Below are 17,046 nucleotides of genomic sequence, written 5' to 3'. Positions count from 1 at the left end.
TTGGTCGCAGGTGGGAGCAGATGGCAGCCTGAGCCGCAGAGCACCATGTTAGACTGTCCCTCACACAAATGAGCACTGTCTCAGCATCTGAAGATTGACTCCAGAACAAAGTGTGTTGTCCTGCTTGAGGATGCCTCACTAACACAAAGAGTAGGGCAGGAGAACAAGGGAGAAGATGAATTAAGGAAGGGAAATGTATTATCTGATCTGCCTTGGAGATACAACTGGTTTCCCAGTGGACAGATTGGCCCACTGGAGTCCCTCCTTCCTTTGCTTTCTCCACTGGGAACGGTCCCTAACGAGGAATCATCTCTAATGAGGAAGAGCTCCCATAGAGCTGTGTTGAGATGCAACCCTCTGGCTCAAGCCTCTCTTCTCCCTCTGCTGTGGTTGACACTGACCACAGGGGAGCCAACGTGTTGTGGAAGGATACGGAGGCGTTGGCACATGAGAATTGTTAAAAGAATACGAATAGAGAAAATTCGTGCAAGCAACCCTAAGAGGAAAAGTTCATTGAAGTCAGGCAAAAAAAAGAGCAGGAGAGAGAAGAGGGGTGTGCAGAAAGGGCAGCAGTAACAACCGTGTTGGAGAGCAGAGGAAGACCAGCTATGGACACCCAGATACCAGCGCAGTCCAGGACATAAAGGCACAGGGTCTGCTGTGCTGGGCTTGGGGAGCAGGTGCCATCCTCCTGGCTGCCCAAAAGCCGTTAGTCAGGCACTAGTGCCCGTGTCCCCAGGCACTGTCCTCCCTCCCATAACTCAGCCCGGGTGCTGGTGCTGGGCTCAGAGCAGAGGTGACACTTGTGCATGTCACCGCAGGTTTGATGATATTCCTGCTGTCTTGCTTATTGAATCTTTTTTTCCTCGAGTGCAGGCAGTAACGCATTTGTGGGTGTATGTGCCTAGTGAGTGCAACAAGCAGATAGACGTGCATTGCTGAGAAATCCCTTTCTCCTGGAGATTTCAAACAAAAGCTATCAAATGTAATTAAAAATTTGCAGGGGGAGAGTCAGATCTGAGGGGGAAGATACCAGCTTTGCTCTCTGCTTTATCTCTGAATGGAGCCATTTCCTCTGCTGGAAATGCTGCAAGAGAGAGCCCAGTGCTGCCTCAGTTTGAAGATAATAACTTTAATTTTAGCTCCGAATTACTTTTTTTCAAAAGCAGTCTGACCTCTGACTGGTAAAGTTATTGAATTGCTACATCTGACGTGATGAAGGATAGCTCAACAGGTGGGAGTCAAAGCAGTTTGTATGCAGGCAAGAAATGCAGATATTTAAGAGCATTACAAGTCATGAAATACAAATGGTACATCCTGTATTGAAAACGAAGCTGGACTTCTTCAGTCTTTAAAGAAAAAGTGCTGCTTAACTTCCTTTAAAAAAAAATGTTTTTCTCCCAGCTCATTTCACATGGCAGTTTGTTCTCTCTGCTTGATTAAATGTTAATCCAGCCCATCCTAATAGCGTGCAGTTTCTTTTGTTAAGCTCTGGACTTCTGAACACCATACATGAAGGAGAAAGTTGCATCAATCACAGGCACGGCGAGAGCAAAAGACGGAAACCAGTGCTAATGCAATTAGCACATATATTTGTCATGCATCAGAGGAGCTGGAGACCTCCTTGGCACAGGAGCTCCGACTCTCAGCAGCAGCACGGTGGCCCAGGGAGCTGCTGGGAGGGACCAGAGGGTTTGATCCTTCTGAAGTCACAAGCTGGTGTGTCTCCTGTCCCTCAGCCCCGCTCTCCCAGCCAGCCCTTGCACCAAGCTAACATCCTCCGCAGCCTCCATTCGTCATCTCGCCAGCCCTGCGGGATGTCACGCAGCCGTCCTGAGTGCCATCCCCGATTTTCGTGGCGGTGGGGAGGTTCAGCAGTGCTCACAGGTGCTGAAATGAAGAGGGGTGAAACCAGAATCTGCAGCGCTCACACCGAGGTGATGCCTCTGCACTGCCCAGCATCGTCAGGAGCCGTGCAGCCCTTTCCTTGCCTGTCTGGGGTTTTTCTGAAGCCGACATCGGCAGCTCCATTCAGCGCACACACCATTTAGAGTAGCCATCTGTTCCCTTTAATGAGAAAGCTATCCATTTTTTTCACCTGATTACTGATTGTTCCAGACTATTGTTGATGGCTTTGTTTTATTAATTACTCATTTTTGACATGCCGTATCTGTCCCTTTTGTTCAGAAAACAGATGCTCTTGTTTTCGAGCATTATTACTGATGGTTATTGCTAATAAGATAAAGCCGCAGTTCCACTTTAACTGAGGACTTAACACTGTGGCTCTGGTTATTGTAATGCTTCATCACTGGATATTTTAGTCAAGCCTGAGAAAAATACTTCATTCTTAGTGCCACAGGGGCTCCCACCATTTGAAGGAAAGGGACTTTTTTTATGTCTTCTGGTGTATAGAGCAGTGGGGTCAGTAGCTGTTGCTGTTCCTAGAGACCGAGATTAAACAAAGAACAAACAATACTAATGTCATGCTGAAATCTGTTCACTTATTAATCCCTGTTATTGTGGGTATGAAAGGCTGCAGGTTCCCATAAGAAACCTCTCAAGTCAAACTCATTTCCTCACTGTATTTGGAACTAAGCAAAATTTACTTTTCAGATTGTCAGACAAGGTTCACCATGTCTTAAAAATTAAAGTGTTTCCACTGACAATTGCTATTTTAAAATATTATTTCAATATTATGTTAAGCCTTGAAAAACTGTCTGTGTGTGTAGAGTCTAGATGGAAACCACGTCACTGCTTTCTGCTGGAATTAGATACTCGCTTAGTTCAATTTTGAGAAAGTATTTATGAGGTGAAGTCAATGCTTACAAAACATGGTCTCTTATTCTGCAACAAATCCAATTGCTGATATTATGCTTTCATTGTGCTTATTCCCAGCTCCGGGCTCATGCAGTGGATATGAATGGAAACAAGGTGGAGAATCCTATTGACCTTTACATCTATGTGATTGATATGAATGACAACAGACCGGAATTTGTAAACCAAGTCTATAATGGATCTGTTGATGAAGGCTCTAAACCAGGTACAGTTGAAAAAAAGTCTTAAAGTTATTGCAGGCTTTCAACCATCAGTCTGGCATGGTGGTTTTGCCTCCTCTTGAAGGTTTGCTGTTGCTGACTCTTTGTGAAGACTGAAGGAGGTGAGAACAATCTAGTTGGTATCTCTTTCTCTGGATGCAGAGAAAGTGCAGACTTGGGTTAGAGGGCACCTGGATCCTGGTGGTCCCTTCCTAGATGCGGAATTTGCAAAAGCAGCGGTTTTGTAGAGTAATGCTCTGTATTGCCGTTCTCATACACTCATTACACGTCTACAGGGCTGTTATTCTGACTACAGAGCGCTGAAAGCCAGGCCGGCAGTGGCCTCTCATTGACCCTGTGCCTGAAATGCTGAATATCTGCCTCCTTGAGATTTAATCCAGTCATTTGCAAACTCAATATCTGGCACCCAGTCAGACTCCAAATAGGTCTGTGTCCCAGAGCGTGAAGAAAATACTTTTGTATTTGGGGCCTGATGCAAACCTATTGAAGTGGGAATATTCCCACTGAAATTGCTGGCTCATCCTCTGTCGCCAAGGACTTTTCTTACAGAGGGTGAAATTTTGAAGAACCCAAATTCGAATTTCAGAAAATTTATGGGTGAAAAACTAGTGAGGGTGTAAGCGATTAGTGAGGATGTAAGTGATGACTTCTGTGTGAACATGTTTATATGCATAGAAAAGTAGTTACAAGGGTCTTTAATGTTTACTTTTCAACTATATTGTTGATTTGTTATTTAAGTGCAGCATAACCCTGCAGTTTCCAATATGGTAGCGGGGTTGGTTTCGCTTATTGCTGAGCATAACTAATATAAGTGTATTCATTCTTTGAACATAAATTATACTGTGAAAACTGCCACTAGTACTATGGAAGTCTCCTGAAATCAAAGGCAGATTTTTCCAAGGCAAATTTTATCCTCAGTTGTTTGCCGGCTGAGGGGTTAAATACCGCGTGACTTTGTTTTGTGTCAGCAAGCATTTATCATGGCTTCTCCGCTGCCTGAGGTGTCATAGGGAAGTCTCTGGTGGCCACTATTTTTAACAAGGTGATTCGCAGTCGTGATTGATTGTCTTTCAGCATTGTGAGGAATGGGCTGCTGTGGTGCCACGTCGTGAGGACAGAACGTGACATTATTTTTGAGGACAGAATAGGTACAGCTCCCTTCCTGATATGCTTCAGGTGGTGACATACTGGCTTCAAAGTGCTGATCCCAGTCCTGCTCAGTAGACAGGACGTGAGAAATCCCTGAGCTGATGGCTCTAATGACATCTTCCTGGAGGATTTTACGGCTTTTGTTTGAAGGCCACTTTGGGGCATATCAAAGTTTGAAGATTGATACAACATTTCCATAGCAAATCAAATTTCTTACATCTTATTCTAGGACAGATCAATATTCAAAGTGTTCCCAAATGTTTTAACTAGCTCTGTTCATTTGTGTGAAAGAAGCAGTAAATTGCATCCTCTTCTGTCTGAAATCCAGATAAGCCTTTGAGCCAATAAATCAGACTAAGATAACTTTGCCTACAAAATACTTGTGCTTCTGCTTCTACCAGTGATTTTTGGTATTCTGTATCTCAGGCTGGAGTGCTTGCCTTTAAGGCAGGTGGGTAGAAAGCAATCTGGTTTTATTCAAAAGCAATTACATTTGTCTTTGATGTATTTGGGTTTTTTTCTCTCTTTCCTGCTTAATCTGTATTCTTTTAAAGGTTTTTATTAGTATTGAATTTCTGTTCTTTGCTTTTGTAGAACCTCCTGGGAATTTGAGTATCTGAGGCCCTCATTCTATGCGCTTGGCAATAAACACGATGTTGTGTCTTTGAGAAAGTGATAGGTCATAGAGTTACTGTGAATGTCTGCATGCTCCTCCTTTGCCTCAAAGTTATGTATCCCTGTTTTGTGTAGAGACAAGTCTAGACAATGTATTTAACTAGGCGTAGAACTTTTTTATAGTTCAAGATGCTTTGGAATATTATAATAACTAAGAAGGTACCACACCAGCCATTGCAAGAGATAAAATAGCAGCCAGAATTCATGATTTTTTGTGGCAGTGGTTGACAAATGAAAGACATTGCATATTCTTAGAGGTAACAGCAAAATGTGTACAGTATTGATTTAGTGGTAAGTTCTGTATGTATATGCATCTATAAATATATATATGCATATATGTGTATATCCATGTATAAAGTACAGATTTGCTTCAAGCAAACTAAAAAATCTTGTTATATGTTACAGGAGTTGGGCATTCATTTTCCACTGTTCATTGCTATTGAACTATGCCTGAGGACTGAAAATGCTTCCCTGGATATCCTGTACAATTGTTATTTCTCACATCTTCCATATGCCCATTTATGATGGCTGTGATTAAAAATGCAGTATTACTCGATTACCACAGTATCTGAAATGTTCTTAATAATTTTGCACACCTCTTAAGAGAAAAGTAGCTAGAGAATTAGAGTATCCTAAATAAATGCTGACTCTGAGGGCAGCTAGTGTGAGCAGCCAATGACTGGCTGAAGTCAGTAGGAATTTTGCCCAGATTTAAAAAAAAAAAAAAAAAAAAAAGGGACATATGGAGCTCAAGCTCTACCCATGGAAATTTTGCAGAGCAAGACCGTCAAAAATATGCTGTTGAGCACAGACTGAGCAGGGCACAGTGACCTTGAGCTGCAGGAAAAGCCCCTGTAAGGCTTTAGCAGGATCAGTAGAGCAGATCCCATTGAAGGTGAAAGGAGAGAGCTCTGCGGGCGGCACAGCACACCCCGGGGTGTGGGGCAAAGCGAAAGCCTGCGGAGCACGGGCGCTGCAAGCAGGGCTGTGCCTCCGGAGGATGCTGCACCACGAAGTGCAGCGTGGTCCCCTCTCAGCAGCCGGGATGCGGTGAGCTGGAAGAGAGCAGGAAGAATGTGTACTCCAGCCTGCGGTGTGATACTGCTGGACACTTAGCCTCCCACTGAAGAAGCAAGTTTGCTTTAGCCTAAAATACAAATATCCTTCGAAGGGGATTGTCCAAGAGCTGGAAGAATTGACAGCAATGTGAAGAGACTCATTAGAGACAGTCTGATGGGGTTTAAGTGAAGGGGCTTCCCAGACTGCAGAGCACTCAGACTGGCTGGGTTTCCAAGGAGCGTGCTCTCTACACTGTGCAAGTCACCTTGAAGCAACTCTTGACAGAAATAGAAAAGAAATCATCAAGTATTATTAATTATAATAGGTTGTTGTTGCTGGTTAGGATTATAATAACTTAATTGAAATAGTGTCTTACACCGTAGCATAGTGTTCTTCAAATCAGGAGCTCATTCTTGGTGGGGTAAAGTTCTCTGTAGTGTGAACATGTGTGTCACAGCCTGGCCCCTATACATCCTCAAACGTGTGCTGGCTCTTAAACTGGATTGCATTCCTTTTTCCTTTTCTGGTACTTTCTGGAAAACATTTCAATGCATTTCTAGCTTATCTAGCCTAAGGTCATGCAGCTGGACAATTTAAATGTGTAAATGCAGGCCCTTCCAAAAATGCAGAAGAGGAATAGTGATGCAGGATTTTCTTTTCCACAGGACCATCTTTCTTCCTTACTCTCCCCCTCCATGAGTTGTTTTGATTTAATGCACCACTGTTTGAAATTGTATCTTAAAAGACCGTGTTTTACTCATATTGAATAATGTTTGCCTCTTTGAACCTTGCCTCTATATGAAGAACACAGACAAGTTTTCAAAATGCAGCTGCAAGCTCGAGCTGAAATTCCCCTGGTCCCTCTGGCAGCCTTAATCAGCAAAGTTCTCCGGGAGCTGCAGAAGTTGCCTTTCAAGCGCCGATAAAGCGGGATGTGTTGCATGGTTTCGCTGCCCAACGCCGCCTGCCCTGTGAGGATTCTGCTGCCCTTTCAAAGCCCACATCTCTGAGCGGCACCACACAAGCCTTACAGCAGGAAGGAGCTGTGGTTTGAGGTGGATTTTTCCCCCTCTGTACACCGCCAGTTACTGCCTGCCAGGAGCCCAGCCCCTGCACTTGTACTGCGGGGCTTGCAGCATCCCAGGGGTGTCCCTGGGGAGTGTCGTTTCAAAAGAAATTCTACAATTTCCCCAAAATATTGCTCGATAAGATAGAATGAAAATGCTCAAATGTAAAAGAAAAAAGGGAGTTTAATCACGAAACAAAAATGTGATGGAGAAGAATTATTTTGGTCACTGCAGAAGCTTAGTTTTGATATAACCCCCACAAAACGTACCTTACGGTAGGATGTGGATGTCTTACTTAACTGAAGCGTTCAGTTCTGAAAAGGTCAATGTGAAATGCTCCGCAGTGACTTGAGTGCTTTGCTCTGGGTTGTATCTATTTTGTTTTAACAGAAAGATTGTCAAAAATTAACACATCTCTCCAAAACAATTTGTTCCTGTCAGACTGGCCTTTTCCCTTCTCATTCATCCTTTCCACTTCACTAACTCTCTGGGTACATCTTGGTCCAAGTGGCTTCTTTTGAACTAGAGTTTCATCCAGCTCCTTCTTTCTCGTGGTGTTGTGTAAGACAGTTTACTCCTGCCACCCTCCCTGGGAGTGGTGTGAAAGCATGCTAAGTATGGGCAGTCCTCCAAAATAAAGGAATATTAGTATTTCTTACATGAGAAATGTTGTAATTTAAAATTTCCCCGTCTCCTCCTGATTTCATGGAAGTCTGATACAATAATTGTTGATAGCATGCCACATGAAGAATGAAATAGCTGGGAGCCAAATCTATATGTGGCAAATTGAGTTAAAGAAATCTCATAAAAATAAGCAGTATATAAAAAACCCAAGGATTTTAAAAGCCGATTATTCTACTAGTGTCCCAGTTTGTTTATTTTATTTCTATGCCAGCAGAGATTCCCTCAGAGATTAACACCATGGACTAATGCACAGATGGGGCCAGAAACTTGAAAGTCATCTGAATATTAAGAATTTAAATCTTTAGCCTCAGTGATTTGAACAGAAAGCCAATTATGAGGCTGAATTAGTTTTCAAATTAAACTGCAATTTAAGGCTTGTGAAATTAATCTTTTAAGGCATATAGTTGCATTTATATATATATTCATGGGGAGAATTTGGATTCTGCAGTTCTGTTTTGTTCCTCTTCTCTAACCTGACAGTACAATTCATAGAGATGCCTGGTGGCCTGCAGGTTGTTCTCTCCATGAAGGATCAAAACGGCTGTTGCTGGGTGGCAGGGGAGGAAACGAAAACAGCAGCACCTGAGATCTGAAGAGAAGACGTTTCATTTTTAAAAATTAATAGGACACTGAGAGAAAACCCCTTTCTTCCATTACGACCCATTCCAAAAACACCGTAGTGCTGCTCATAATTAAAACATTCAGTATTCTTTTACCAGCTTGGAGGTAAATTAATTTTAGTACTCCTCATTTAGAAAGGTCCTAATTCAATAGAGCACCCGAACAGGCTTGTGGCCCTGGGCTGACTCGGCTGCTGGTGGTGCCGTGGCACGAGAAGACCAGGGTGTGGGCCGGGTGCACGTCCCTGTTGATAGCACTAGAAGCTAGAAATAATGCAAGCGCTGGGTGTTTCGGAGAGACCATGGAAAGGTAAAATCTTCAAGAGCCAGAGCAGGTCTCAACAGATTCTTCCAGTCATCCCAGAGCTCCTCCCAGGTTGGGTGTGTTACTTCTGGGTTCATCGCAAGCCTAAATATATGCATCAGTTCAGTGCCATCTTCTGCAGCTTGAGTAGGTGCTACTCTTACCCTTGCACTTCATATTCTATTAAAAACGGCTTTGTCCAACCCAAGTCTATCCTCTCACACATTACACATAGACTTAGGATACACAATGTTCTTTTTTAGGTTCTTTTGCTCAGCCGAGCACAATTTTAAGATAAGAAATTGTTTTTCTGTGAACACACGTGGTAGTGCTTTCCATTTTGTTTCGAGGTGAGTGGTTATAAAATCTGTGCTCTTAATTTCCTTTTCAGAAGCATCCAGTCCCAAGAGCAAGGAAGTGAATTATAGGACTGTAGGTGAGAAAAAAATGCAAATCCCCAGACTGATGGTTTTTCCCTCCAGAAAAAATGGCCGAGTTGATATAAAGAAAAAAAATGTGGAAATCATGTTCTGAGACCACTCTGGAAGTTAGTGACAACACTGCAATAGTCCACTGTCTCCTTTTAACCAGCAGTTACAAATAACGTAGTATTATATATATCATAGTATGTATATTATATTATATTACATTCTATTACATTACATTATCTTATATTACATTATGTTATATTGTCAAAATTCAAGGGTTGCATTTAAGTCTTGTGGCAGATGTGTTAAGTCTCAGGTTCTGTGCAGCTGGGTTCACTAGCTGCATATGCGTTCAGTTAAGCATGTGACCTAGCCGTACTGTTAGGCAGTTTGGTGGTGCTGTTCAGGATATCTTGTCCTAAGTGACGCTTTCTCCATTTTTTGAATTAGCCTCTGGGAATTGAGAGGATTCATCTGCAGGAACTTAGCTGAGCTGAGGCTCGTCGATTTATGGAGTCGAAACTATTTGCTCAGAGGCTGAATGCGCGTTTGTCCATCTTGAGGTTTTAGTTCTGTTATTTCTCTGCAGTACGTAGGGTCCTGGTAGGCTGCAGACTGCTGTACAGGAGTTATCTTCAAATCTGGCCGTGCCCGTGTGTATGCTGCAGTTGGTGCATTTTCTTTCCCAAGATATTTATTCCAATTTTTAACAATAAGAGGTATTATTTCAGTTCCAGCCGACAGCAGCCTCTTCAACTTGCTCAGTCTTCTCTCCAGACCCGCTTGCTCTCTTCATTCTCATTAGATTGGCTCTTGCCTTGTTTGAGGCTGAGAATCTGATGTCTCCGCTAATTAGGAAGTGGCATCCTTTATGAATTAGGTTAGCTGCTTGAAAGGTCAAAATTTGCCAATGATTACAAAACTAACAGTGAAAGAGAATGACAGCAGCTATCAGTTATGACTGAAGGAATATCATTCAGAAGGAAAGTGCTGTTTCTATTTAGTTTTCTATCTCGAGTATGTGGGATGCAGTTTAATTTAAGCATATTTGCAATTTATTACATCTCCAGTAGAGTTCCAGGCACTTCTGTCATCTTGATGTCTTGCACACGTTCCTGTTTACCTGTATAACTCCACTCAGCACCTTTGGTGAGTCAGCTCCCCATTTTTCATTTGAAACTCTTAACAATGAGTATGTGAAGGTGCTTCAAACCTCTAGAACGTGCTTTATTTTTTTTGAATTTGAGGATACAGGTTCGTTTGCTGAGATGTTTTAGTCTTTAACACTACAGCAGTTCTCCAAATACTGTTCTCAAACTCGTGCTTACTGGCAAGGTAAGTTCATCCGTAAGGAGCTCTGTGCTGTGCCATTTAGACTGCCACTGGCACCTCAGGTAGGGCAAGTAACACCAACGTGGGATGGCCCAGCACCACTGCAACCTGCGTACCTGGAGACAGCCCCCTCCTGCCCCTCGTCTCACCTCCCCACCTCGGGAATGGAAGAATCTCATTATTGATCAGTTACAAAGACAAGTAGCACAAGCACAGTTCAGCATGTTTATTGGTAAAAAAGATCATATTTTACATAGGGAAGCTGTGTACAAGCAATTAGGTGTATAGTTGTACTCTGAGGACTTGTTCAGGATCCCATCATACTTCTCGTTGTAACTTGGTTTTGACATCTTTGCTGTTCCTGAGACCTTGTTGCAATGAATTAAATCACTTAAAGGGTGAAGTGTTCCTATTGTGAGTAGGGGCATGAGATTCCTGTCCTCTGTGGGGAAGAAAACTAATAGCAGGAAACTCTTCTGAATGCAAAATTTTATCTTTAGGAAATGTTGTAAATTTTACACTGTTTTTCAGTATTTAATCTTCCCATCAACAATTACTGTCTTCTCTCTGTGTAGCATCGGATGCAGAGTATTCACTAAGTGAGCTTTCCAATTTGGGGGTAAAAAAAATTAGGAGGAAGGGGAGATTTCCATTAGTACAAAGCCATTATTAACTTGGGTTAATGAAGATCTAATGTAATATGGCCATCACCACATGTCTGCACATAATGATTCAATCCTTTTCTATGGGGAAATGATTAAATTAAGTATCTTGTAGGTCAAAATTAGACTGAGAAGGTTAACCAACCTTTAATGATTCTGCAACCATTTACCAGCCATTAAAAAACATAAACTGTAAGATAAAGCTGAATAGAGAATCAGCGTTATCAGTAAAAACTGGATGAAGTTTTAGCTTTTTCTGTTTACATCACAGAAGTAGACAGAGAGGATTGTGTATTTTTGTAGTGATATGTGGTATAAAGGGCAAAGTGAAAGGGGTTTTTATCTTTTTTTTAATTTGGATTCCTGATAAGTGCCCATTAGCTCTTTCTTTTAACATGCATTAAATCTAACTAATGGATATCAAACCAGCTTAGAGAAATGGTAATTATAAAGCAATTGTAACAAAGACTTTGGGAGCACAACTGTGCTAAGATATTGTTTGTATGCCTTAAAACCGTGAAAGCTCAGTCTTTACAGAGAAATGAAGTTGCTTAGATGGGAGAGCAGAGATTGCAGACAACGTGATGTGAATTAGCAGTCCTTGGCATGCCTTGGGACCGTCTGAGCTGGAAAGAATTGAGCTGATTCTCAGATTCCAGGGTGATTTGGGGGGGACGTTTGTTTATGACTGTATGCTTATCTGCTTATACATAGGCAGGGCAGATATCTTTCTTGGTTTGCTTCTTTTTTTTTATTTAACATGTACAGATCAAATGAGATATAGTAAACGTAACAAAATCTTTTTGCAGTCTTTTACAAGCAGATGCAATTAATTTTAAAATTGATAAAACTGAATATACAGGTAAAAATTATCTCCCTTTGCTTCCACCCCCCCGCCCCGCAGATTCTGTAAGGCGTTATTTTGTCTGTCCTGTAGAAAGCTTAATTAATCTAATGGGAATATTTTTCTGTAAGGGTTGTTTTCAAGCATCTCATGTGTCTTGTCCGTTGTTAGATTGAAACAAAAACGTCATTTGACAAAATAACATCTAGGAGATTGCAGTCTCTGGGAAATCAAAGGGAATGCATTGTGAAGTTGCAGATTCTTGGGGTCTTGCCTTTTATTGATAGATCTCCTTCGTCATGCCATACATTAATTTTAACTCAGGTGATATATGAACTTGGCACATTAGTTAATGAAAGCTAATGCACAGTAATCTTGTCATCACTAGCTGTGCATGATAATTCAATCTGCTTCTCAGAAGAGCTGTTCAACATGCAACAAATTTGATTTAATATTGACATGATGTACTAGGTTAGGTATTTTATTTAACGTACCATGTGCCTTATTTGATGAGAAGTGTTTTTCTTTCAACAGGTTATCTACCTGAGTTAGTAGGCCAGGTGTGTAGTTTAATCCAGTTAGATGAAACACCGTCTGGACTGGGTATTCGTTATGTGATACGCTGTGCAGACTGGGACAAATTCCCGAGTTTCGGCACTTCATGCATTCATTTAGTGTTGTCAGTGGGCTTACGAGCAAGCCCTTCAGAGCAGAAAAATAAAGCTAATGCTTCTCTCACACACTGAAAGCATAAAGTCCCTCTTGCCCCATTTATTACACCTCTCTTGTAGCTCCATCACCACTGGCAGGGTCTGACCCAAAAATGGCAGAGTACAGTGTGGGGGTCTTGAGTGTGACTTGGAGGAGTTTGCCCAGTGTTTCAGGTCTGTAGTAACTGCTTCCAGTCTCTGCTTGGATAGAACATAGGGATTAAAAGACAGTGTGGTTAATACTGCAATTTCCACAAAATGCATATGCACATCCTGCAGGCAGATTGGGCAGTCCGTACTTTTTCACTTAAACCCGAACAATACCAGCCGCAATCCTCAAGCGTGTAAGTACTGTGCAGTCTGACACTGTATATTTGCCTAGTTTGTGTAGTAATAGAGGCTGCATATGGGGATGTATTTCCTATATTTTAATATAAAGTATATGAAGATATATCCCCATGCACAGGACACAGAAACATGGTATTACTTACTTTTATAGCAGGTAAATCATCCCCAACCATCTTAGTATAGTGAAAGACTTTATATAGCACCCAGAAGATGCTAGACATTGTAGCAGTATATATCCACATCGCTCTGTTGAATACTCTTGTGCACAAATATATGTTTATGCCATTCACTGCAGCACACAGGTATCTAGAGGTTATGTCTTGCTTCAAGACAGACTAAATGTACAGAAAACTGAGTGGAACCTATATGGTGATACAGGTTACAGCAGCTGATCCCCTGGGAGTGGTGCTCGGGAGTGGTACCCTCAGCATGGGCAACAGGAGATGCCATCACACTCTTGGGTCAGTATTGCCAGGTGGGAAATGTGTGTGCATAGGAACAGGAACGGACGTATCAGCCACCATCCAGACTGCAGAGAGGAGGGAGTAATTTGCAGCCGCTTTACAGCAGACTATGGTCAGACAAGCAGCCCCAGGGAGAGCCGGGGAAGGAAGCGGCTGCTGCAATTCCATCATGCGCTGCAGAGTGCTGCAGCCACACAGGGCCCTTTGCAGAGGACGTTTTATTAAGTTACAAGTTAGTAATTAATGCCAAGTTCCTCTGTTTTCTCTGTGGTTGGGTTTTATAATAGAAATTAAAGATATGAGATAGGGAGCAGATTGCCTCTTGAAATACAGCTCCCCAGCGCACGGTTCATGACTTTAGAGATATCTGTCCAGTCCCATCTCCCTTTATGAGGACATAGGTCAAACACTGTTGAAATAGTCCTTCTTCTAGAGCAGGTGTGTTCAGTCCAATGCTGTACTGCAGGAAAGAAGCAAAAGTGAGAGAAAGAGTGAAGGGGATCTACTATACACTCCATCCACACTACAGCTGCTGTCAGCTCACCCTGTGCCCCACACAGCTGCAGCCTCATGGGTTCCCCTGCTAAGCTGGGAACCCACCATCTTGCACACAACCTGATTTATTTTGGAAACTACTGTGCAGTCTGAGAGATCCCAGATGAGGAGGGACCACAACTGTGGGGCGTCCTTGTCTGAACCTAGTAGCCCCAATAACTTTCCTTTCTGAGCTGTTTCTTGCACTAGAAGTGAATCACAAAATAGCACCTGTTTTCTGGAATATGTCCTAAGACTTCACATGTCCTAAAATAGAGTCTGTTTTCCTCTTCCATTTCTGTTTTCATTAGCCCCAGGTTTTGACATTCTGTTCAGAGATATTTTCAGTATAGAATCCATTAAGATAACATAAATTCCAAATCAAACATCTCATTCAGTGTATTTCCTATTTAAATTTCTCCTGTACATTTCCCCTGTACTTATCGAAGGGTTGGCTTCTTTATTTGTGTCAGTTGTCTCATGATAACTGTTTTTTACAAAAGAGTGAAAAAAGAATGCTTGAAGAGAAAGGAGAAAATTCATTGCCTGCACAGCCTTGTTTCAATTCAGTGTTCCTTCCCTCTCCTGAAGTTTATTGATCGGAAAAATGTTAAAGTTGTTGAATAGTTTGTTTTCATTTCACAAATGTGAATCAGGATTATTGCAGAAAGATAGGAATGTATTCATCATTAGAATTTGCTTTACACATTCATTTATTTTTTAATCTATAATTCTTATTGAACTAAGAAAACTCACAGGAATATGTATCACCACAGGGAACAAAAAGAGCCTGATTGAGCCAGATGGAAGGAGATCAGCAAAGCACTTTGCACAGTGCAAAAATACAAACTTATGAGGCCACTTACTGCTAATACTGAGACATGTTGTTTTCCCAAAGCTGGGGAAGATCCTGGGGGATTGCCTACGTGCCAAGTGGCTGAAAGACACTTGGCTAGGGGACAAAATCTGGGCATGCTGCAGCCATTGGTAGATCTGCCCTTTTAGAGCATGGGGTATTTTTTAAACTCTTGCAAACAGATGCAAGCTCTCCAGCACTCTGCTTTCTCTGAACTGGAAGCTTGGTAGCTTTGTGGCCAAGCTGGGGATCTGGGCTTATTAGATGAGACACAATGCAATGGTGATGTAGCCACATGTCCCCAAGTTTGCCAGTGGCTCACATCTAACCAAGTGGGCAGAACAAACTCAGCTCTTTTTGTAAAACACCGCGTGGCTCCATCTTAAATCAGCTCAGGTTCTTGTTGGGACCACTCTGCATCTCTTCCAGCACGGCAGGCTCATAAGTTGGTTCATCTGTTCAGAGTTCCCGAGTGAGCAGCGTTCAAGCGGTACCTCCCATCTTTCCATTGATGCTGTTGGGTTTGGTGGTCACTAAACGAGGTTGTGTCTGGTTTCACTGTCTCTCTTTGCCTCCCACTCCTCCTTTCAGGTCTCATGTCATTAGATTTATCCACTGTTGCAGATTGCTTTTTGTAAGCGGTATGTGTCTGCCCTTTTAGTCATTCTCTCCTACCAATATAACAAGTGTAAAGCTGGGCCTTGTGAGCTCTGGGGGGTCACAGAACCATGCAGCTGCAGGAGTCCATCCAATCAAGTAACATCTTTTACCCTCATAATGATAATTTCCCACTTTAGCAAAACACCCTGCTGCCAAACTCCAGTGATAATGAGCCTGTCAGTGCATCAGTGCGCTCCCAACAGTATCTAGAAAGTAAGGATTGTTTTTTGCAAGGCAAATGAAGACACTGATGATTAGCCAGAAACAAACCAACAATTCAATACATCGCTGGTCACACATACCAAATCATTGATTTTCTGTCCTGCTGGGCAGCAGCTGTTCTGTTTGCTCTGCAGAAATGTTTTTTTTTTATCTCCAGAAGGAGCCAGAAAGGTGGTTGTTTCTCCAAGAACTGGAGGCAGCAGACAGTTGCTTCCTGCACTGGACATGGGCACGTTGATGGTGTCCTTCTGAAGCTGCTGAGAAGTCTGATAGGCTTTCCACTGTTAAACTCCACTTCTGAATGCATGTGAATGCAGTGATTGGATGGAAAAAAAATCTCCTGTGAGAATCTATGAAATTGCAGGACAAAAAATGCTGCCCTAAAACTTACAATCACTGAAAGAATTAGAAGTTAATCATAGATATCCTCATATGACTTCTCGCTATGTACCAGTTATGTGTAATCAGTATCCTTACAGATCATCTAGTCTCAGCAGTGTTGCTATTTTCATAATCCTCGCCTTGCCTAGCTGGCTGGATTGAAATGGGATGTCTACTCCATAGCATTTCTGAATAAAATGCATGACCCCAAGTCAATGGGACTGCAATCTGCTCTACAGTGAGACAGTCCTGATATTTTATCTTTTCTTGTTCCAAGGTACCTACGTGATGACAGTGACGGCAAATGATGCAGATGATAGTACCACAGCGAACGGGATGGTGAGGTACCGAATCGTGACTCAGACTCCACAGAGCCCATCGCAAAATATGTTCACTATTAACAGCGAGACGGGAGACATTGTCACTGTGGCTGCTGGACTTGACAGAGAGGTGAGTTTAAAAGCCACCATACCAGGTTTCCCGTTGTTGAGGGTTGATGACTTGCAAAGCTCAAATCCTGTCCTGAATACTAAGCCTCTAAAAGTTTGAGTTGCCACGTGGAGATTGTGGTCTTTGCTTCTGCAGCAACTGTGGGGCATCATGGCTTTGATGTGATATTTTTGTCTTAATCCATAACAATCAGTGAAACCCTGGGAGAATCTTCAAACTCATGATAATTTCCTTCCGTAAATTTGTACAACTCAAAGATGTAGAAAATACTCCAGAAGGAGCAGGGGGATGCATAAGTTGGCATTTGTCCCCCTTCTGTCAGGGGCCAAATTAAGTGCCAGACATCTGTAGCTCTTTCTAGACCTGTCTTGCTTACTTCTTTGCATGTTGTCTTTGGAAGCAGTTACACAGCCTGTACTCAACACGCTTTGCATGTTTCATGATGGTGTCCTTGTGTGATTTACAAACTAGGAAAATGTCTTCCAGTGATCTTGGGTTTGTGTGAGGCTCTGCCTTTAATGCCTCTTCCTCCTGGCATTTT

At 42.3% G+C, this 17,046-nt stretch overlaps 1 protein-coding gene across 1 annotated transcript in view; it reads left to right on the top strand.

The window, feature by feature from the left end:
• The window catches only part of CDH4 (cadherin 4), a 466,340-nt gene that overhangs the window by 364,650 nt on the left and 84,644 nt on the right, over positions 1–17,046 (top strand). Inside the window, exons 6-7 of the mRNA XM_074888264.1 lie at positions 2,896–3,040; positions 16,333–16,505. Coding sequence (XP_074744365.1) covers positions 2,896–3,040; positions 16,333–16,505 — 318 coding nt within the window. The remainder of the gene's footprint in view (positions 1–2,895; positions 3,041–16,332; positions 16,506–17,046) is intronic.

The sequence above is a fragment of the Strix uralensis genome, chromosome 18 (genome assembly GCF_047716275.1).
Source record: "Strix uralensis isolate ZFMK-TIS-50842 chromosome 18, bStrUra1, whole genome shotgun sequence".
Lineage (NCBI taxonomy): Eukaryota > Metazoa > Chordata > Aves > Strigiformes > Strigidae > Strix > Strix uralensis.
The sequence above is the reverse complement of the archived record's forward strand: the minus strand, read 5'-3'. Positions and strand labels throughout refer to the sequence as shown.